Source organism: Dermacentor andersoni, chromosome 6 (genome assembly GCF_023375885.2).
Source record: "Dermacentor andersoni chromosome 6, qqDerAnde1_hic_scaffold, whole genome shotgun sequence".
Classification (NCBI taxonomy): Eukaryota; Metazoa; Arthropoda; class Arachnida; order Ixodida; family Ixodidae; genus Dermacentor; species Dermacentor andersoni.
This window is the reverse complement of record NC_092819.1, coordinates 111,984,655-112,009,032: the sequence shown is the minus strand read 5'-3', so window position 1 is coordinate 112,009,032 and position 24,378 is coordinate 111,984,655. Positions and strand designations below refer to the sequence as shown.

Sequence of the window (24,378 nt, the reverse complement as noted above, 5' to 3'; positions counted from 1 at the left end):
GAACAACTTTAGGGAAAATGCCTGCAGAGTCGGTTAGGCTCCCTCCACGCAGGGAGGACAAGCTTTTACCGCGACGCGGCCACTACGTCAATCTCGTGCATTGTGCTCCTCGAGGGCTTGGTTCCTCGCTACTTCCGCGGATCCGAGAGGGCCGCCGCCCCCTTCCTCGGGGTGCTGCCCCCTTTCTCCTCGGTTTCGCGCGGTCGCTGCCTCTATAGAGCTGCCGAGACCTGCTGGACGGCCTTGAGTTGTGTATCTTGGTCATATATCTTCGTTGCAGCCTCTAGCTGCGGCGGGATCGTCGTTTTCTCGCTGGCTTCTTGTGGATTTATACGACAGTCCCAAAGGATGTGAGCCGCGGTGGCTCTCTCCTTAGCGCACAGTCTACATACGTCACTCGCGTACACGCTCGGACACACGTGTTTAGCTAGCACCGGGGTGAGCAGGGACCCCGTCTGTAATTGCCGGTATAACACTGCCTCCTTCCGGGTAAGCCCCGGGTGAGGTGGCGGCATAGTCTGTCTGTTAAGTCTGTACCACTTCACGATCTCGTTGAAGGTGGTCATCTTGTCCTTGGCACTGCACCGCGACCAACACTCCGAGTCGGCCGTGCTTGCAGCTGCGCGGTTGGTTAGTCCTCGCGCGGCCGAGTTGGCCGTCTCGTTGTGGTTCACGTTCCCGCGTTCCGACACGTCACTGCCCATGTGGGCCGGAAACCACTTGATCACCACAGCGCTTGTGCGTCCGATGTCTTCGGCCTTGCGCAGTATGCGCGCAGCCTCACTACATACCATACCCTTGGCGTAGTTCTTCACTGCCGTTCTAGAGTCACACAACACTGTAGTGCATCCGGGGTCGGAGACGGCCAAGGCGATGGCCACCTCCTCCGCCCGGTGCGCCTGTCGAGTCCGGACGCTCGCCGCGGTCTTCGTTGCACCCGTCGATGCCCGGACAGCCACCACCGCGTATGCGTCGCTGCTCCCGGGGTACTCCGCCGCGTCCACGTAGATGGCGCCTTCTTCTCTGGCGTGGAGGTCCACGAGAGCCCTGGCCCTCGCCAACCTCCGCTCCTTGTTATGCTCGGGGTTCACGTTCCTCGGGATCGGGCAGACCCTGAGCTGTCTGTTGATGCTATCCGGTATAGGTACGTCTTTCTGCTGCTCGCCTTCCCTCGGCTCGAGGCCAAGGTCCCGCAGTATCTTTCTTCCGGTTCTCGTTTCAGAGAGACGCTCGAGTTGCGCCGTTCTCTGTGCTTCGGCTATTTCGTCCAGCGTGTTGTGGACTCCCAGCGCCATGAATTTTTCGGTGCTGGTGCTCCCGAGGAGGCCGAGTGCCGCCTTATACGCCTTGCGTATGGTGGCGTCTATCTTGTTACGTTCGCTCGGCCTCCAGTTGTGGATGACGTAGATAATTTCATAAGCGATGCTGACGCGCATATACTCATCAAGCCAGCGACAGAGGGTTGCTATATTGCAAGCTCGTCGCCTGGGGAATTCGCCCTGTGTGAAGCTAACTTTTAAAGGAGACAGCCTACCGTCACATGTCTATGTCGGGCACTTCCGACACGTTGAACGGCCTTTTGTGCCAACGCGGCTTCAATGCCGGAAGTGTCACAAGATAGCGCACGCTAGTACGGTTTGCACAAATGCTTCCGTGTGCTCACGATACTCTGGGTCGCACAGCTCCACGCATGTCGTGCAGAAATCTACAAGTGCGCCAATTGTCAAGGTTATCACGATGCATTTTCAAAGAATTGCCCACATGTGTAAAATGAGCTTAAAGATTTGAGGCAAATTGTCAGGGATGGTTCGGCATACATGGAGGCTGCCGCTAAAGTGCAACGTTGGCGTTCACATCGCCGGAGGTCTAGAAAACCCACTGCTATTGCTACGGATGCACCGCGTCCACTGACATTCCACATTCCACAAACTTCCACAGACAACTAGCAATACTAGCAACGAGGTTCCTAACCAGAAAGTATCCAATATCACTGCCTCATGCCATGAGTGGCCGCCGTTGCCACGGCTAGACCAACCAGCGGAGCAGCAAGATGTAGCACGCTCGCCGAATTATGCTTCACCTTCTGAAAGTAGCCTAGACGACGACAAACAAGTCGTCACCATGATACTGGCACTTATGAGCACGCTACGAGTACTACCGACTGCCATACACACTCCGACGGCTCGAGATGCAGTTCATATACTGAATGCCCTGAATCCGGTACTGTCCGGTCTTGAGAAGCACCATGGCTGCTCCTGAGCACTCGTTCCTTAAAGAAGTGAAGGGAGCGTCTATCTTCCAGTGGAATATCAGAGGCCTTAAATCCCGCATTTCGGACTTTCGTCCGTTTATTTTTGAGCACAGCTTTCCAGTCATTGTCATTTGTGAGCCAAACAATGAGAGCGTCATCCTCCTATCAGGATATGAAGCTTTCATGTCTGTCACCTGTAGCGACCGCCGCAAAGTCATCGTTTCCGTCAGATGCGATTGCACTTATGTTTCACACCCAGTGGCACCTGATGCCGACAATCAGTACGTATGTTTGACTATAAAATGCAAGAACGTTTCACTCAAGCTCGTTGGTGCATACATTTCACCTTCGAGTCGATATGACAACGCAAGACTAACTGCAGTTTCAACCGCGAGACCTGAATCGCAGATTCTTACCGGCGATTTCAATGCGCATCACCCGCTATGAGGAAGCTTGAAGATGGATTGTCGGGGAAGACGTGTACTATCTTTCGCGTCGGACCTTGAACTCTGCTGCCTAAACAATGGCAGTCCCACCTTTCTCCGGGGATTGACATACCGCAACTGTCTGGACTTAACTTTTGTTTCAAGATGCCTCAGTACCATTCTGAAGTGACTTCCGGACAACGAAATACATGGTAGGGACCACGTTGCAACATAGGGTAAAATCGACGGCATACGCAAGTCACGCTCTACCACAGTTCTTCAAAGCATCGACTGGCCTAAATACACGTTGCTCATGGAGAAGAATTGCCAAAAGATCGAGTAGTGTCCGCCTGGCAACATTGAGGAGCTCATTAACGATGCTGCTAGAGAAGCCACAAGAGTTTTTGGGCCTATTCCTAAGTTTTTTTGAATTCGAAACAGAATTGGAGCGGCTTCGAGCAATTCGCTGTCGCGCGGAACGAAGGTACAGGCGCACCAAGTTCATTTACCACCTAAGGGAGGCGAGACGCATAGAGAAGAAGATACAGCGTCGGATCAACTCCCTGCAGTCTCTAAGATGAAAGATTTTTTGTGATTCCCTTGATCCACATAATCGCCTATACCATATATGGAGACCGGTGCGCAGTCTTCGAACATCACCAAAACAATGCTACCCCTTCAAATGCCTGGCTCATTGTGAAGATCGCCGAGGGATCGACGTAGCGGAGGATTTCTGTTTGCAGGTTGCTGGTCTACCGTCGTCGTTCTTCGTACATGACCCTCTTGGCGATCCAATCTTGCGGGATTCTCGTATAGACAATCTGTTTTCCATCGAGGAGTTGCAAGCGGTGTTGGCAGCGTGCAGACGTCCTTCATCGCCTGGGCCCGACGGGTTGACATGCGCAGCTCTTGGAAACCTCGGTTGAACAGTCCAGCATGCTTTTCTAGAGGTGTAGAACCATTCATGGCGGGAAGGAGCCCAGACACCTTAAGGCTCTGCTCAAACTAGGTAAATCACCCCAAGACGTGGCGTCTTATCGTCCCATTGATCTGGCCAGTTGTCTAGGAAAGGTGATGGAGAAGATTGTGCTGACGCGTCTAGAGTGGTATCTAGAATACTACAAGATATACCCTGAGGCTATGGCAGGCTTCCGATGAGGACGCTCTTCTGTAGACAACGTCATAGATCTTGTTTCGTCTGTTCAGCACGAAAAAAAGCCTAAAGAGACTGTCAGTGGCGATGTTCCTGGACCATTAAAAGTGCTAATGACAACGTAACCCATCGAGCCATCCTGGACGTCTTGGGCGATGTCGGCCTAGGTGCCCTTGTGTTTCGATGGATATTCGGCTACTTGAAGTACAGGTCATTCTTTGTGTAAACAGATGATGGTGCGTCATCACAACACAACACCTACCGTGGAGTACCACAAGGCAGAATCTTGAGCCTTACTCTGTTTACCCTCGTGCTCATCGAGCTGGTTCATACCTTTCCACAATCCGTCCATGTGTCGATATGTGCAGAGGATATATGCATCTGGTCATCAGGAGCGACGCCTCCACAGGTGTGCGCCAGACTCCAAAAAGCCGCCACACTACCATCAAGTTATCTTCGAGTACGAGGTCTGCAGGTGTCCTCTGATAAGTGCTCTACGGTCGCTTTCACGCGCAAAGCAATGAGACCTTACGTTGTTAGAATTAATGGACAGCCTATTGCCTCCGAGAAGACGCACCCTTTTCTAGGAGTGATAATAGATCGAGGCCTCTCCCGGAGCCCTCATGTCCCCTACCTAAAAAGGAAACTAATGATAACACACGTGCCCAGATTTCTTGCAGCAAAGTCATGGGATGCGTCTGTGAGTGCGATGCTCCAACTCTATAACGCACTGTTTATGGGTCTCCTACGCTACAGATTACCTGCACTGGGAGAGACCGGTAAGATCAACCTCCGAGCCCTCCAGTCTGTGGAAACTCAAGCTCTGCGAATTTGTCTTGGCCTTCCCAGGTTTGCATCCACGGCAGCAACAATAGCCATCCCGCATGACAACCCCGTCAATACGTATATTCATGTCGACTCTTTAAGGATGCACATCAGGCATCTTGCCCGACTTCCATAGCATCATCTCGCCTCCCGTCCTGCCACTCGACTTCGTTCAGCGTTTAGCAGAATTATTGCCGCCAACCACGGAACTTTACCGTCAAACTTGACACCTGCAGCACAACCATCTCTACCGTTGTGGTGCCTGCATCCGCTCCAGGCCCTTCTTGTCATTCGCGGCATCAAAAGGAAAACGGAGATGTCATCTTTCGCCCTCAAACAAACCGTGCTTTCATTCCATAATGGAATGAAAGCACGGAAAAAGCCTAAGGAGACTGTTGTACATCGAACGCACCCACGTTTACACGGACAGTTCTGTCGCCTCTAAAAGTTCAGCTGGAGCAGTAGTGTTGCCGCTCAATCTGTCACCATCAAATTCAAGGTGTCTCACGTTAAATCATTGACGGCTGCAGAACTCGCAGCTATCCCTGCTGCTCTGGAGTTTATTGGTCCCAAATCACCGCATTCATAGTCCATCTTTTGTGATTCAAAGGCAGCTTTCTGGTGTCTGCTGTCCCTTTTCAACCAGGGACCTAATGTGTACTTAGTCGCAGACATCCGGCTACTCCACCAACACGCAATCGACAAGGGGTACAGCATCGTCTACCAGTGGATACCGGGTCAATGCGGAATTTCGGGAAATCAAAGTGCGGATGACGCTGCCCGGTCGGCCCACGATGGTGCCCATAGTATACCCATACCACTGTCAAGAACAGATGCAGCCGCAAGTCTTCGCTCCCTCGTACGCGAGCTTACGCAAACTCTGTGGAGCACCAGCGAGTTCACCAACGTACGTGTTCACAGATTAAATCCACGTTTTCAACTCAGTCTTCCACCAGGGTTACCACGAGCGGAAGCAGCACTTCTGTGTCGCCTATGGCTCGGCGTGGCATTCATGAACTCCTATTCCTTCAGCACTGGAATGGCCGATAGCCCTGCTTGCGACGCCTGCGGCTGCGAGGAGACGATCGCGCACCTCCTCTGTGACTGTCCACGTTACAATGTGCCAAGAAAAGTGTTCGTGACCGCGCTCGAAAAACTGGACAATCGCTTCTTCACAGAAGAGAAAGTCCTGGGACACTGGTCCAGACTGGGTTCGGCACTCAAGGCCTTAAGGGCTTTGCTGAAGTTTTTAGGGCCTGTGAATTCTTTCTCTCTCCTTTCTCCTTTTATTCCCTTTACCCCTTTCCCCAGCAGTGTAGCCAGGTGGTATTTACTATGGCTAACATCCCTATCTTTCCTTCCCTTTTTGTCTCTCTCTACTTACTAATCGAATCAACAAGCGCAGTGCCACACGCGCACAGTCAAACAAGGAAACGTTTCACTGGATGATCGCTTACGCTATCTGTCAAAACGGTGGCGTGATGGATAGTGGCAGCAGCAGCGAGCAAATTCGCCTTCGTGCTGCCTCTCGCTTCGATGCGAACCACGTGCGCTGGAACACAGCGCACACGAAGCCAGCAGCTGTCTCTCGCTGGCTAGCCTGCGAACCCATAGCAGATTAATTCCAATATAGGCGCGCGGCCGCTCCCAGCCGCTCCATGCGCAGCCGCGGCCGTTGTAGAAGCAGACATGCGCGCTACCCCGCACTGTTCCCCCCCTCATCTTAGGGCCCGCACAAGCTGCATGATTGTTCGTCGCCAAACCGATGCAAAGGAGGTGCTGGTAAAATCTCCCATGATCAATTTCTGTAACCGCTGCCTCCGTAATTCACTACTTGTGCTATCGGATATTGAAGGCTATGCTACAACAAAGCACTCGAGTGTTAAACATACCGAATGCAAGTAGACAATAATAGAAGGGCGCTTGCTTGGGGGCAGTAGTAGCTTTAAACTGAAGCTTTCTTTAGCTACCTCCCCGGGGTCTGGCAACGGTGCTGTTCGGTTTCTCACCGAATAAACGGGGCTTATCCTGGAAACTAGGCAGCAGTAAAGTTGGCGCATATAGCTGGGGGTGTAATCAAAACGCCTGCTATCAGAGAGACGGCGTAATCAGCGGTGATGACTTGGTGGACCGATTATGATGGCAGTACCGGATGTGTGTCCTCGAATGTCTTTCGCTCTGGTTTAACGCGAGCCTATCTTGGACGCTGTGAAATCCTGATCATACTGATAATGCTGACGCATTCAGTCTCTCTGCTGCATCATGTGTACCTTCAACAAGACATGAGTTCCTCACAGTTCCCTTCAGGACATTGTTTTCCCGCGCGGGAACCAGCTGTGTAGGAAGGAAGTTTCTCGCCTTCTTTTAAATTACCTGCAAGACATTGATTCAGCCTCCACATGGTGACCTTATGAGTGACTGTTTGTAATTGTGAAGTGTGTGTCTGGTTTACGTGATCTATTTATTTTATTTGTCACTACGGTGTAGCAACTACCGGCAGCAACTGCAAGGCTAATCCCACCTGTAGCCTACAACCACTATACTCAACTCAACTCAACTTAGCTTGCTTACCTCCTTCACCAGGTTTGGTGTTGGCGTCTAGCTGAGTAGACTTGGGTGGGGGTCCTGTACCGAGGTCCGGCGTGGGTTAACAATTAGGTATAAGTTTAAAGTAAAATACAGTTGCAGGTGTGCAGGTTGGCGTAGCATCAATTTAAATCAACTAAAGAAAGCTTTGCCTAACGTTCGTTCCAGCAAGTGCGTTGAATATGTCGTATTTTCCAACCATTACACAAGGTCGCTTGCCACTGGCTTCAGGTATTGCCGCTTATGTGAGTATACAAATCAAGGCCCCTTTCTTAAAGAACGATGGTTGATTTCGAAGCTTTCCCCCAATGCAAACTGAACCAAAGTCAAATTCCAAAGCGAACAACGACGCAACGAACCCAAGAAATCCTGAGCGACCCGATGCTATGCATATGTGATTTGTTTGCTTGTTTAGGATTGTATTTTTTCACGTTAAAGTTGAATGAAGACACATTTCATTAGGTTGCATAGACTTTATTTGGGATCATGTAGCCGTTGATTAAACGCACACACTCACACTTTCACGGACGACTGTACACTTGCGCAGTATTGCCTTGTGATTGCTACAGCCGACGGTCAGAGGCTCTGCGATCGTAACATGACACAGCTTGCTTGCAAACATGAGATCAATTCAGGAACGGTGTGGCGTCGTGGGTCTCTGTAGCGTCATCAGTTTCAACGAGTAGCGATATAGCATGAAACATTTGATCCATTTGCCGTGCCCTTTCGCCGCATCGATGTTAAAGTCACCACAAACGAGGATCGGCGTTTTGTGACTTTAAGGTTTTCATCGTTTCTGCCAGGAACGTTTCCGCGTGAGCACGAGACGTGTGTGTTCTGATGCACACGATGACGATCACAAGACCAGTAGACATATCGACTGGACAAGCGTCTCCCACTTGGCCTCTGTGGGCCGCTGCCAATACACGGGATCGGCAATACGGGCACGATAGCGCTCGCGCCTACGGTCGCGTACGGCAGCTTCTTCTGCCGTGCGCTGCACCCACGGCCTACCCATGATAACTGCCGGGATTGCATGTTGTGACGCGCGTAATACAATGCAGATATATACAGTTCGTCTGCGTAGCGTGGCGTTGAACCTTCTTTAAGAAAGGGGCTTTGATTTTTTTTTACAGATCCTGATACGAGCCCGTGTTCACGCGCACTTGCTGTCAGCGATAAGCAGGCAAGATCAGTTAATTGCGATAGCGAGAGTGTCCACGCCTAGCAGACGCAACTTGCGCTTCCTTGTGCGCATCCGCTACTCTTGCTGAGCTCATCGCTTCACGCCGTCATCAGGCACTGACCGGCCGGCCGGTCGACGCTGGTGTTGTACTGCGAATGTAAACTGCAGTGTTCTACGCAGATGTGTAAGTTGGCTTTCCTACAGTGCGTTTTCGGCGCTCACGGACGAATCAGTGAGACATCGAAAGCTTCACTTTGAAACGTAACATTTACGTTGCCTATGGGTACTCTCCATTAGTATTTGACTGTGGCTCTTTAAATGTTCCGACGAAAAATGTCTCCTAAATCGACATATAGTCTTCTCGCTTTATCACTTGGTCACAGAATCAGGCTAAAGAATATCACTCCTGGCCACAGCGGTTCCTGGTGATTTGTCCGCGCTACGCGGTCGCCGGACAACGTCCACTGCGCGTCTCTTTATAGAACCAGTGAAAGCCGCAAAACGCGAAGAGAGCGGGCATCGCGTGCACAAGTGCGGATGCCTCAGATACGTTCATTGATATAGGGCACCCGACTGGGACTACCTGTTTCGGTTTCCCTGTGTTTTCATGCTCTCAGAGCAGTTACACAATGCCACTCAGGCGCTGACGTATCGAAGCGCGTGCCTGTTCACACAGCGTTTGCGGTAGAGCCATAGTGCTGTAATGTTTACAATGCCAAACTATTGTGTATGCCCAAACTGGCACGTTTCATGGCGCTGCCTCATTCGCTTCCAACTGCATAGCGTACTGATATTTTTTCACTTGAGAAACATTTATTGTATAAGGAAAGGGTTGTTCACCTAATTGTAACTGTTGTGGTGCAGTGCTTAGAACATTTGACATTCGCAACGAAAAAGCGACGACTTTGTACCTGAAAGGAGACTAAATATTTTTATTTATCTCCCCTCCCCCTTTCCCCGCCGCTGTGGTGGCTTATGGCTGAAGGTATGTGCTGCTGAGCACGTGGTCGTGGGTTCGATTCCCGGACACGGCGGCTCCATTTCGATGGGAGCGAATTATAAAAATATCCATGCACTTAGTTTTACGCACAAAGAAAAAAAGAACATCTACATGGTCAAAATTAAGCCCGAGTCCCCCACTGCGCGTGCTTTATTACAATTCGGCAAAACACCACAATTAATTTTAAAATAAATTTTCCTTTCTCACTGCTACATTTAACCGAGAGGAACTCCACCGTGAAGACGCGTTTGTGATCTGCATGATCGCCGTCACCAAAAAAACCAGCTGTTCACATACAATGACGATGGGCACAAGTTATGGGGCGCTATAACGTAAAACTATTCCAAACATTTCTATTCCAATTCTGCTATCAGCCCCCCGCGATTGGTCAAAAACTTTTTTGGACCACGCCCACTTCACCTGTCTGTCACGCAACGTCACAAAAACCGCGATAGCTCCCCATATGATATGACGTGTCCACACTGACTGTGCATAATTTGACCGAACAAAACAAAAATTGTTATTTCTGATTCGACGCCTTTTTGCCATTAGCCCTCGGCTATTGGTCAAAAGCTTTCGGGCTGCACCCATGCACCTGCCTATCACGCGACGTCACAAAACCGCAAAAACTTACCGCGTCTAAGTGACGCGTACGTGTTGAAGATGCATTAATATGCCGAACAAAACTGCATTTTCTTCTGAATAGCCGCCGGCTGCCCCGTTCCGAAAGGAATAAAAGATGGCTGCCGACGATCGTTTCGGCACAAGCTACTTGCCCCTGCCGGAGAGCATGTGTTTATTTGCGTATAGCTAAACTTTTTGCGTGGCCGTGTAATGTTTTGAAGCACTTGAGGCACGTTTACGACCTTGTTCTGCTAACTATTCTTTGCTGAGGATCCATTTTAGCATCATTCTTAAGCGTCCCTTGCATGCCGCCGCGATTGTTGACGAGCCACCGCATGCTAAGTAAGAGAAAGCGGACCAATGGCAGACGCCGGCACTACCCTCTTCATCCGGTTATCGATATTCAGTGCCGCAGCTCGGCCCCATCGAATCCCTCTCCACTTGAGCATGTTGCTCGCCTCTTGTGAGCCAATTAGGTAAGACAAGCCGCTCAGTGCAGGCAATGTTATTCGTTTTTGAAGGAAACAAAATTACCTCCTATGAATGAGGGGAGCATTTGATTGGTTTGTTCGGACAACCCTGCGGGTGACCGCCCGATGCTTGCGTCTGCGGTTACGGAAATTTCACGTCAGGAGATTGAAATAAAAACATATTGGAATAGTTTTACGTTATACGGCCCATGGTGTAAAAATACACCACAAATGTTTTATTCACGTGTACTTCTACACAATTACCGCTGATAACGTATAATTTTACTTTTGAGTTCGTAATATAGAAGTTTTAATGTGTTCGAGAACTAAGCTGAAGATTCTTCGCGAATAAAGCTAGTTCCAATTCCAGACAGCGTGAACACAGATCCTTCCATTGTGTGTAACAAACGTCTGCTGCCAGACCTCAATACAGCCATTTCTGTTGCTAGCTTGTAACGACAGAAAAACACTTCCAAGTTTCAAAGTCACCCAGAGAGTTGAATGGCAGTTATGCAAAACGGTTGCATGCATCGCACGACAACGCTGCACCTCAGCGCCATTCTCTTTGCGTTCTCTATGGCAGTTTTATACCAGATGAATGGAAACTCAGGCGACAATGTACTATCTAGATAAACATATTTGGCAAGGAGAAGTGTCGTGCGAATAATTGAATAATTAACAATAAGGATAAGAAAATAAAGACAAAATGCACATGTAAAATAAACGCACTTCGTAAATGCAAAATTACTTTGCTGCCATTTCAGGAATGGCAGCACTGTTATTCCAGTTTTCGAAATTGCGAGTTGGTAGGCAGGCACGTTAGTCAAACACTCATGAGCATCTGAAAGGGATGGCCTTCAGCGGTTAGACGCATATAGAAGCGCTAAGTTGAAGAAGCGCTTCTTAGCAGAGCAGTCACTTTTGATCACAGGGATACGTTTACTCAAGTATAGATACGAATAAAATGACGCATTGCTTCTCACATCTTGGTTCATAGGGGGCTTGCGTAGTTTTATTTTTCGTAGCTACTTGCGGCCTGAAGAACAAGTCGTGCGCCTTTTTGTTATTTTTTAAAATCTTTTTGTGCAGCTCGAGAGCACAGTCTCGTTTATGTAAAAAATAAATTTATGTTGTATGACTAACTATTCTCAGCTTACGTGAGCGATAATAAACCCGTTGAAACTGGTTTGAAGCATCATTTCTTGCTCCGAAGCTCAACCGTTTTCGCCAAATATGAAGAAAATTTTAACTAAAAAGTTTTGGCTAGTCACTCTGAGTATCACCCCTTGAGAAGCGTTACAAATAAAAGGACAGAAAACGGACGTAGGGTGCTAGAAATCCGTGCTCACTGGCCCTTCAGCATTGGTGGGCAGGGCTCGGCTGTGCTACAAGGAATTCAAACGGAACTATTACGCCCCGTAAGGTTAAGCTAAAGGCGCATACTGAGGCTCTTGTTATTTTAATAAGGGACAGCATTTTTGACGCTATGTGGGGCGTTGGCACATCTGCTGCCGCGATGGCGTTGATTTTTCGTCATAGCTTTCAAATATGACTATGCATACGACATTGGAGCACATTACCAGCCCAAATTTTATGTCTTAATCCTTTTGCACTATACGTTTACTAGTTCACATTCCATAGCGAGTATTTAGGACAGAGATAGGGGCAATGCTTAATGGACCCAGTGTTAGTTTGGCAACAAAAATCTCCAGGTTGGATGCGCTCCCATGAGCTTTTCGCTGTCACTCATTACAATCTGAAACATGTTGTAGACCGACGCCCCCATATTCGGGCGTCGCCACGCATATCGTCATGGTGAATGCTTGCGTGTTTCACTCGTGATTCTGAAACTAAGCGAAGCAAGGGCGTAACTTCCGTGCCGAGACACGCCTCGCTGACGTAACGGTCAACGGCACGCAATCTCTGTTATCTGGCGGCGATCATCCTGTCTCGCCGGCAGTGGCTTGTCAAAGCTCTGTCATCCGGGGCGCAAGCGACAAGTGATGTCAACCAGACGCAAGCAAGTGCTGCACTCTTCGCGCCTCGAGTGTGCTTCACTGGCGTGAACTAATGGCTACAGCTGCTGATCGGATGACTGACTGCGCTCACTTTGACCGAAAGAGACATATCGGCGCGTTCACTGAACTTCGCGTTCTAAAGTCGGGCTCCCATTTAATGGCATAAGCATGGCACAACGAGAAAGCAGACACAGACACTCGTAAGACACACGGAGACACGTGAATAACGCCAAGTTTTACATGCAGTACGACCACTGCAGTGGTGTGCGAAACCCCCCTGACCTGTGGAAAGTCCTACGTAGCACTAACTGGCCGTTGCTTTAAAGATCGAATGTGGAAGCATGCTGATGAGTTGCAGAAGCACTTGGCGTATTTTTGAAAAAGGCAATAAATCCTGCTCTTGCTAGCAAAGATTTAATGTCAAGATCTCGGGTAGAAGCAAAGACAGAATAACACGTGAAATTTTGGAAGCATTTAATATAAATAAAAGTAACACTTGTGTGAGTTACACTTCTGACGTATTGCATAAAGCCCAACATATATTTTTTGGTAGTCATTCAAATGGGCTTGCTGGCTTTGATATACGCCCTCTGTAGTCCGTCCGTTGTGGCTGATGTGTCTGCGCATTGCATGAATATGTTTAGTGTACTTCGCTGCCTTTCGGATAAAGTTGTTAGTAGCGTCGGCAATGTGGTGTCTATGTGTCTTCTTGACGTGCGTGTGTGAGAGGGGTTTGTGTGTGTTCTTGACGTGTATCTATGTTAAGACTTTGTGCAACATTGTCATTGAGCAATTAAAAACCAATTACTGCAGCAACATGTCCTGTAATAGCATCGTGTGGTCGCTCGGTTTTGGTCGAACGATATTGAAGGCATTGAAGCCGTAGAGGTTTGAATATTGTTCTCCAATATACATGTGTAACCTATATGCATAATTTATTCAATATATAAGCACCAGGGCTCTTGTAAGGCCTGCGACTGTTACTAGTGATAGGATAGAACTTGTTACCGAATATATTAATTGACTTTCGGAGAGAGTGTCAAAATCATTTTTCTATAGACTCGATGTGCTTCAGCGATTGGACGGTTTAGGTGGGCTCGAGACCTACGGATATTTCAAGTAAAGCCTGCTGTGCCTCGGCACGTATCTCGCAGCTTTTTGTCGGCTACCAATAATTTCAATATAATATTTATTGTCGTAACTGCCTGGATTGTAGGCCAAACTTCTCAGACCTGAAATTCTTGAGTTTCATGTTGCAAGGGCCCATTTTTTGACCGCGTTTGCTTTTACTCTCAGTCCTGTGCACAGGTCAGGTGTTCCCCGATGGCTGCACGCTGCAGGACCACTGCTACGAGTCGGCGGCCATGGAGGCGCTCGAGCTTGTTGGGAAGCACGACCAGCTTATCCCGCTCTGCGAGTGAGAAACCCTTGAGCAGCTCCTTTGCTGGCGGTTTCGAAGAAAGATTAAGATTTTAGTTCTGCTTCCATGAATTAAGAAAGATCTTACGAATGGAAATACGGCATTGCAGCGCGAGAAATGTATTGCCGGAGGCAAACGCTCTGTCCAAAATCGGGAACTACAACTAGATGTTGAAAGCAGGGCTTTGTTATTTGCTCTGGCCGGGGCGCCATGGTGCACTTGCAGTGTAGCGTTAGCGACGGGCCCGTTTTACCTGCCCATTATGAATTCATGCATGTATCTTAAAAGTTGCATTTTACGGGTGCCGCTAGTGATGTAGCTGCACCTGTAACGATGCAACCTTCAAGTAGGCATGTGCATGTGCGTGAGTAGGTATGCGCCATGTCCCAAGGCATAACATAAAGCAGAGGAAAATTGGGGAATGCAGCCCAAGAAACCAATGAAATTAGTGATGCATAAAGAGTATCAATGATGATCTTTCGCAGTAGGGTTGCTGTCAAGGAAGTAGGGTTCCTGTAAAAGATCAAATTATTTTAGCAATATCTTCCAGCTATGTCACCGTTCTTTAAGGTAGCATGGCAAAAGCTAGACAGGTATACATTATTACTGATCGCTAAAATGGCATCACAATGCGCTTGGTGCTGCTACACACACGACTTTTGTGACAATATCAATTCCGAGGCGAAGGAGTAACAGCCAAAAGTTAAACTAACTGCAGAAAGCCTAATCTGAAACATTTTGTGCCTACGGTATTCAATCAATTTAAGCAGAAAGACAGTAAGAGTTCTGCAAACTGTTAGCCGTTGAGATTTTCTATTCGTGACGCCCATTCCTTCCCTATGGCCTGCCTGTTTTGCACGGAACCCATAGCATTATTCGTTTTCATCTTGTAATTAATTTCAACTTAGCACCACGAACTTGAACATGTTACTCAGGTTTCAATGTATTCTCTGAGAAATTTCAGTCTAACGAAGCGCTTGCTCAATTTCTCTGATTACATGCACTTATGTAGCTCTTCAAGATGCATGTACTAGCTGTTTAGGTGAGTCTGCAGGGTTGTAAACGTGAACAGATACTTTTTGTTAGGATGCACAGAAATAATAATTTTATTCCGCATTGTTCCTTTCAAACCGTTTTGTTTCATTTGTATGGTGGGACCCTTTCCGAGGGGAGGGGGAAGAGGGGGGCTCGCTTTTGTGCATTTTGCTTCGGTGTTCTCTTTACTCTTATAAAAGGAAAGGTACTTCAAACTGCAAAGAGCACACCGGTGTTTCAGGAAATCGGATGCGCCTTGACAAAGTATGGGAACTAACGCTCTACCTGCCTTTTTCCAGAGCGCTGAAGAATGACACTGGGTTCCAGAACTGTGCGCTTGCGTATGGAAACGATAGCTGTGACACCAATCCGTGGACAGCACCGGCTAATGCCTTTGTGGAGAGCCTTTGCAGCGAGGACAATCTGCGTGAGTGAACGCCTCCTGGTGGCCGAAAATGAAGCCAAAGTGTGCAATCTGTTTACGCGGTTTAGCTACTGCATTGCTTCGAGTCCAATCGACATATATCGTATATTTTCTCGTTGCTGTGTGAAAATCGTCTTGGTGAGAACAACTCATAGCAGCCGCACGTGCTATTGCAAGCTTCAAGAAAAAGACACATGTATAGAATAAATATTGATCAGTTCAAGAAAACTAAGGGAATCCGTATGGGTTTAGTTTCTCCTGCGGCAAATAACTGACGATGGAGAACACACAAACGGAAAGCTTGTGCTGACAACGGTTTCTCAATTTAATGGGTGTGTCAGAAAAAACAAAACACGCCAGACTTGTGCGACATTACAGAATCACAACACAATTTCTAGCGAAGATGTTTCGGTCGAGCTGTTTCAACAAGAATTTCAATTACCTGTAACTAAATCGCACACAGTAAATCGTTTTCTGCATTAGACTCGCACGTTTGAAAGCTTTCCCATAGCACATTCGAAAAGGTATATAGCACTTGTTAGAATTTCTGTGCAAGTACAGCATTTACAAGACGTAACCGTTAAGGGGAGTTCCGCAACAGCACCACCGTGCTAGAACGCTGCTTCATGCGATGGCGGCCGTGGCTGGCTGTTCTATAGCTACGACTGCTGCTTCCAATCCAGACCGTGAGTCTAGTACAGACGCCTAGAATTTCGAAAGTACAGAACCTAATATTTCATTAAAATTAGGTTCTGGTATTTTACGTGCCAAGACCGCAATATCATTATCAGCGACGCCGTAGTGGGGGACTCGGGATTAATTTGGACCACTTGTACAGGGTTCTTTACGGCGGATCAATGCATGTTACGCGGGTGTTCTTTGCACTTCATTTCTATGGGAATGTGGCCGCTGTAACCGGGATTTGATTCGCGCCCTCGGGCTTAGTAAAGCAACGCCAAAGCCAGTAAGCAACCACGGCGCATAGCCTAGTACTTCCAATGTAGAGACGTCTAGCACTTCCGAACATACTCCTGGTACTTGCGACTGGTGTGCTAACTCGCTTATCCAACTTCGCTGCCTGTGATGTATCAGTTTTTAGATTGGCCTACGTATGTGAAACATTTTTTTTTCCGGACTTAACCGATGTACGGCTTCGGGTTGACGCAGGTATCTTCTCAGCGCCTCAGTTACCCCACGGCCAATGCTTCCACCTAAACTTTGCCGTAGAGTGCGTGGGCAGGTCTCTGGGCGAGTACGGGAGCATCAGAGAATTCCTGCGATCGGAGCGCAACGAGAGCGTATGCAGGTGAGAGTCGTTCATGTTCAGTTTCTATGACTGCTCATATCTGGCTGTGACAAACGACGAAGACTCTCATTGCTTCCTGTAAGGGGTAGGGCGGCGCGGACGAACGCCTAGTGTCCGTACAACTGCTGTCACAACAATAACCACATCAAATTTACCAATACTCACGAACAACTCTCTGTGGTAATGAAGCGAAAGCTGCGAAAGCTTTTGCATCCGTGTTACTGCACCAAGTATTCTGGCAACGTTTGATAGCATTTTTTTTGGTTTCGTGGAACACATACTGAATGAGCGTAGCTTCACCACGCGACAGTTTTGCATTTGCCCCAACGGGAAAGAGAACTGCAGGAAATCAAGCCGAATTCAACACTCAGTGGCGTAATTTATGTATTATTTTGCTGTTGTGAAGAAAATGTTTGTGTCTTCTCTTTCCCCTGGTTAAATTAATGCGGATGAGAATGGGACACTTTTTTCAGGAGCATTATTGTGCGCGCTTTGCAGCCAAGTAAGATCTTTTCATTGCTGAGAATGTGCGCAACTATGACCCGACAGAGCAATTTCAAGGCCGCAAGGGTTCATCATTAGTAGCTAGTTGGGGCTTTTTTTTTCTCTGCCTTTCAAGTAGTAGTAATCACATTAAACATATCATCCTGCGCTTTTTCATAAGTCTATTTTGACGCCTCAAACACAAGTAGGCTTTCAATTCATACCCAAAAAAGGCGGACCGCTTCCTGAAAACTACTTTAGCCGAAGGCCGCTTTTACCGAATGCCGATCTAACTGCTGTAGACTGGCACTGGATCTCCAACGAGATTGTGAACGTGCTCTTACGAAGTTTATTGCTTGGAAGACTGGCATCAGTAACTGATAACTGTTCGATGAGTAATGAGTGAAATGGCTGCCGGACGTTAGACCTTTTTTTTTTTACCTCAGGCTGCAATGCCACATGTAGTCTGCTGCTTAACATCTGAATCATTGTTTTTGTTAGTATGTTGCAGCCGAAGCACCTGGCAAATTTTGTAATATATTATTTTTGGTAAGTAATGAAAGCTATCGTTCCAATAGTTGGCAGGTCTGTTTCTCTTTTAAAAAGTGGACATTGCGTTCGAATCACATCAACGGTGAGAGTTCGTGTTATGTTCTCCTTGAGCAAAAGTTAAGGTAACGTTCCAGTAGTTACAGCCAGTTGGTGGTGAATTCATCTTTCTGGAAAGTATTGGGCCTCTATATCTTGAATATTTAGATAGCTACATCTATGTGAGAGGTCTTAGAAGGGACTAGTCACTATTTGTAAATGACCACGTTTTTCCAATAGTTTTTAAATATTTGAGGATCATCAACTGTGCTTAGTCAAACGTAAAATGGAAAAAAGTGCAATACAATTCATCCGCAAGGTCACAGTAGTTATAAATCATGCGAAGTTCTGTAATGATGCAAGCTAAAGTTTTACGTAATGTTACGACGTCCATCGCTTATGCGCGTTTTGTTGACGCAATCCGTTCTTTAAAAATTATCGCCTAGCAAACAATCGCGGTGCAAAAACGCAACCCCAAACTTCCATGGCTAACGTGCGATATACTGACGACTATTAAAGAAAAAGATGCCCTTTGGGCACGTTGTAAGCGTTCCCCAAACAATACACACCTTAGAGATCTGTACAGATCGCTCCGGAACAGGGTAAACGCCATGATTCGGTCGGCAAGGCGTCAGTATTATACTAAGACCTTTTATGAAAGCAAGCACTCCCCCAAAACGACATGGTAAGCTATTAACGAAGTATTCGGACGAAACACCAATCAACTTTTAGAAGATGTATTCGTAAAACACTTCAGGAACCTCACTTCAGCCGTTCAAAAATTTAATTGCTCTTTTTCTATGGCGTTTTCACATTTTCAGGTCTTTGCTCCAGATGCGTCTAGCGCTGTACCTAATACTGTACGATCGGCATTCTTGCCACCGGTTACTGCAGGAGACTTGCACAGCATGTTATTTAGCTTTAGACCTAAGAAACCACCTGGTATAGACGGTATCTCCATACATAATATTCAGCGTAATTTTTCTGTGCTTAAATCCGTCCTTCTCTTCAGTATTAATGGGTATAAGGATCATTGCGTTATTCCCGACGATTTAAAGTGGCTGTGCATAAGCCGCTCTATAAGAGTGGCTCCCATAGCAAAGTAGAGAACTACAGACCGATTTCCATTCTGCCTGCAATCAGTCAAATAATTGAAAAACACCAGATCGTAACGATGACCAATTTCCTGAATAAAAATAATGTTCCGTCACAAGCGCAGTTTGGTTTAATCTAGGGAAAAAGCACTTTTCCCTGCTAGAAGAATTTACAGACACTATCTATTCAGCCTTTGATAATAACGAATTCGTATGTGCTCTTTTTTTTTTAGATGCAAGTAAGGCTTTCGATTCCGTTATTCACACATTGCTTCTTGATAAGCTAGAAAGAATTGGCTTCAGGGGCCCATTTATAAAATTATTGTCTAGTTATTTTAGTAATCGCTCTCAGGTGGTGCGCCTAGGTGACTTTTCTAGTACAAAAATAATGTTAAAATCAGGTGTTCCGCAGGGGTCTGTTTTATCTCCACATTTATCTAACCTGTACATTTATCTAACCTGTACCTGTACAGTGTCGTCGGCGTGCTGGAGCACGCCGACGACACTGTCCTTCTGTTACTTATAAACGCATGCATCATTTAATACATGCGTTTATAACCTTCAAGCAGATGCCACGTCTGTAATGAATTGGTGTACAAGTAACGGAATTGGAATTAATAGATAAAAAACTAAACAAGCTTGCTTTTATAATCCCCATAAAAAATTGATCGTCCTGTGCCATTTTTTGTTCACGACTCTATTTGTATAACGTTTAAATACATACCACTAGCACCAACAAGCACCTTCGACAGCTACCCCCTCGGGCGTTGACGGCTCTCCTTCGGTATTATAACGACTGCTGGATTAAAGGCGAACTACCAACAGCCTGGAAACACTCGGAGGTAACCATGGTACCCAAGCCAAACAAACCCATCTCCATCGCAAACCTCCGCCCCATCTCCCTTACGTCCTGCGCCGGGAAACTGTTTGAACACATGGTCAACGAGCGGCTCACCACACATCTCGAGGGAAACGATCGCTATCCGCACACCATGTTCGGCTTCCGCCAGATGCTCTCCACGCAGGACGTCCTCTTCCAGCTAAAAGAAGATATTCTTGACCATTTGAGCAAACCCAGCAAGTCTTCCATTCTAGCGCTAGACGTAAAGGGCGCCTTTGATAACGTGAGCCATGAAGCCATTCTCCGTAATCTAGAAGATATCGGCTGTGGTGCCAAAACATACGCCTACATGCGCGCTTTCCTCACCAACCGTACGGCCACGGTGGGGATTGCCAACCTCCGAAGCAAGTCATTTCACCTACCTAACAGGGGTACGCCACAAGGTTCGGTAATCTCGCCACTCCTCTTCAACGTGGCCCTCCTCAACCTTCCCCGCCTCCTAGACACCGTCCCAGGGATATCCCATGCTCTATATGCAGATGATATCACACTGTGGACGAGAGGCGCGAGCACGGGCGAACAGGAGACCCGTCTTCAGGAGGCAGTCAACATCATCGAACGGTACCTCAACACCTGCGGCCTCCACTGCGCCCCAGATAAATCCGAGCTGTTAGTACTCGGGGCACGCACCCGGGGCCGGCCCCCAAGCCACGACGCACCGGACCCGCAAGTCCTTCTCCAGGGAGTCCCGATACCGAAGGTCGATTCACTTCGAGTCCTCGGAGTCCATATACACAAGGACGGGTCCGGCTCCGCCACACTCCCCAGGCTACACAACACCGTGGCACAGCTTACTCATCTGATACGACGCGTGGCCAATCGCCGCAATGGCCTCAAAGAGCACGAAACTTTGCAAATGGTACAAGCCCTCCTTTACAGCCGCATTACATACGGAACTCCTTACCTCAACCTGAAGACAGCCGAGAAACAAAAGCTAAACCTTCTAATACGAAAGGCCACGAAGCTCGCCCTAGGACTACCGACAACCGCCTCCACTGACCGATTGCTTCGCATGGGAGTTCACAACTCCTGGGAAGAACTCGCGGAAGCGCACCTCATCAACCAGATCGAGAGACTCAAGCTCACAACCACAGGCCGAGCAGTCCTCCGACGCACAGGATATGTAACCAACATAGAACACGATGGCGAACGTAAAGAAAAGATCACATCGAAGCTGCGAGAATGTTTACAAGTTCTTCAGATCCCTCGGAACATGCATCCAGAACACCATCGAGGCAGACGGCTCGCCAGGGTAAACGCCATCAGACACAAGCACCGTAACGACCCGCAGGCTCGCTACGTGGACGCAGCCAAGTATCCTGGCCGAAACGCCTTCGCCATCAGCGTCACAGACTACAGGGGGACGACACTGGCGTTGGCGACAATTCTCGCCAAACGCGCGGACACAGCTGAGGAGGCCGCTATAGCACTCGCCACCCATACAAGCGAGGATGCCATAGTGGTCTTCACCGACTCTCAAACAGCGGCACGCAACTACATGAAAGGCAGGGTCTCCACCAAAGCGATCAACTTACTGAAACGTGGCGATACTCCTCCCCCCTACACCTGCATCATGTGGGTTCCGGGACACGAGGGACTCGAGGGGAATGAAGCGGCACACACCGCGGCCCGCGCAAGCGTCAACCGGGCTTCCCCGCACGGTATTCGAGAAAGGTCCCACCCACACAAATCAGCGGAGGAAACGGAAACAAAACCGTTAACTTACCAAGCACTACTACAACACTATCGGCTTGGACGCAGGGTGTACCCTCCACCACATCCCAAACTAACAAGAAACGAAGGCACCGACTACAGGCGACTCCAGAGCAATACATTTACCCACGGAATCTTGCTGCATCACTTCCACCCGACGCTATACAGCTACACCTGTCCACACTGCAACGTGCCTGACACCCTGGCGCACCTCCTCCTGCAATGCAAGAACACCCGAGAAAGCATCACAGCGACACAACTAATAGCAGCAGACGCAGATCCAAACCACCTCGCTGAAACGTGGGAGGCTGCGATCTCCAAGCCGGACCTGGTCGACCAGCGCGAACTAGTCGCCCGGGCCCGGAGGGCGATCCAAGCCAGAGGGCTCCTGGAATAAGGGACCCTCCCACGTCGACTGACAAATCACTACTTCAAATAAAAGTTTCTCTCTCTCTCTCTCTCTGTGGTGATAAAACATTTTTGGAATAGTGATTTTCTTTTTCCATTGATTCCTGTCAGACCACTGAGGTACCATAATACGTTCACTACCCCGCGGTGTTATACCTGTTCTGATCATTATACCAGAAAATATTATGTTCCTAACGTTTTTAATTCTTTACCCACTGCACTGTACTCTATCTCATGAAACCCGCCGTGGTTGCTCAGTGGCTATGGTGTTAGGCTGCTGAGCACGAGGTCGCCGGATCGAATCCCGGCCACGGCGGCCGCATTTCGATGGGGGCGAAATGCGAAAACACCCGTGTACTTAGATTTAGGTGCACGTTAAAGAACCCCAGGTGGTCGAAATTTCCGGAGTCCTCCACTACGGCGTGCCTCATAATGAGAAAGTGGTTCTGGCACGTAAAACCCCATAATTTAATTTTTTTTTATCTCATCAAAACGGACACTCAAACTGTACCTCAAAACCAATTATTCTTCAGTTTAGTAGTCATTAGAGCCCGTGCTGTAGTTTCGATTAGTTTCGTTTGGTCTAGATTGGTGTGTATCCTTGTTTGGTTCACTTTATATCTTTTGTAGCTCGCGTTTGCTCGTAGCTCACGTTTTGTTTGTAGTACTTTGCTTTTGTGTTGCAGCCTCGTTTTGCGTTATAGTTTACTTTTGTTTTTCAAATTGCTTTAGTTTATAGCTTGCTAACCTTGCTTTATTATTTTTTTTGAGTAATTGTCGCTGACTGGCGGGTACATCCCGACAAGCCTTCATGGCTTGGGCTGACCAATTTTTTGAATGTGTGATATTTTCATGAAATAAAGGATATTATTATTATTATTATTATTAGTAGTAGTAGTAGTAGTAGTAGTAGTAGTAGTAGTAGTAGTAGTAGTAGTAGTAGTAGTAGTAGTAGTAGTAGTAGTAGTAGTAGTAGTAAATCACTCAGGGAGCCCGATTTTACTGGTTAAACCTCAATAATTCGCTCTCTCCGAAGAGTTCCAGGTGTGCTAATATACTACGTATTTGCTCCCAATGCGCCGTTTTTCGTTGTCAATAAGTGCAACGTAACTACAGGAATTTTCTAACCTTACTAAAACTAGGATATAAAACTTATTGTATAGTAAAGGTGAAACCAGCTTTTCACAATTCTATAATTATACGAAAGGTATTCAATATTCGAATTTTTATTTATTCCCTTCCGGCACTGTTTGATTTGTATTTGATACGGTCTGAAATATATTATTCGCACACGCCTATTATGAAGAAATCTTAAATGATAACGTTCTGTGAGTAGAAACGAGGCGCAAGACGCTGAAGGCATTGTTACCGGCGACATGACTCCTGGAATGTTCGATGCACCGCCTTTATTATTATTATTATTATTATTATTATAGTCGGCGGCAGATTTTGCCACAGCCTGACGTTTATTTTCTACACAGGGAATGCAGACAAGGAGCATGCGTAGTACAGCCCGGGTCATCTAAAGATCGTCTGTCGGCAACCAAGAGTGATAACCGAAAGATCTTCACGCGACGATTCTCAAGCCGCTACAAGGAAGATCGCCTCCCCTTCGACCAGCCAGAACACCAGAGGGCTCCTGTTTCGTCTCGACGCTGCCTTTAAAAGACTGCACGAATTCCCGGCCTTCTGCAGTCGGCGGCAGATTTTGCCACAGCCTGACGTTTATTTTCTACACAGGGAATGCAGACAAGGAGCATGCGTAGTACAGCCCGGGTCATCTAAAGATCGTCTGTCGGCAACCAAGAGTGATAACCGAAAGATCTTCACGCGACGATTCTCAAGCCGCTACAAGGAAGATCGCCTCCCCTTCGACCAGCCAGAACACCAGAGGGCTCCTGTTTCGTCTCGACGCTGCCTTTAAAAGACTGCACGAATTCCCGGCCTTCTGCAGTCGGCGGCAGATTTTGCCACAGCCTGACGTTTATTTTCTACACAGGTAGAGTGCTTTTCTGTACCTTGCTTTTAGTTTCCTAGTTCTTTTTGCTTTTTTGCCGCCGACTGCTGACTGCCGAGTGTTAGTGTGTATTGTTGCACTGTTATGGGTGACGGTGATGAATGTATTGTGTGTCAGAAGGCGTTGCCCGACGATGGCCGTTATATTAGATGTCTGGATTGCAAAGAACCGTACCATTTGGGGCAGAACTGCTCTGGCATTGCTCCAAACACGTTCAATACGATGGGACCACAAAAACGAGAAGTCTGGGTGTGCAAAACCTGCCGTACCAACAAAAAACGTACTGGCTCCAGTTCGCAACAGGTGCCACAACCTACGGATAACTCCGATGCGCTAGCAGCACTTTTAGCAGAGATAAAGGTCATCAATCGAAATGTGGAATCTCTGCCAGAGCTCCACGCGAAGGTGGATTCCCTGCTTCTGTTAAAGACAGAATTCACAAGGCTTTGTA

General features: G+C 47.7%; 1 protein-coding gene across 1 annotated transcript in view; it reads left to right on the top strand.

Annotated features, from left to right (window-relative positions):
- Positions 1–24,378, top strand: part of LOC126522284 (uncharacterized) — a 64,159-nt gene that overhangs the window by 6,481 nt on the left and 33,300 nt on the right. The window contains exons 2-4 of the mRNA XM_050171005.3: positions 13,835–13,955; positions 15,293–15,420; positions 16,585–16,723. Of these exons, the coding sequence (XP_050026962.1) occupies positions 13,835–13,955; positions 15,293–15,420; positions 16,585–16,723 (388 nt within the window). The remainder of the gene's footprint in view (positions 1–13,834; positions 13,956–15,292; positions 15,421–16,584; positions 16,724–24,378) is intronic.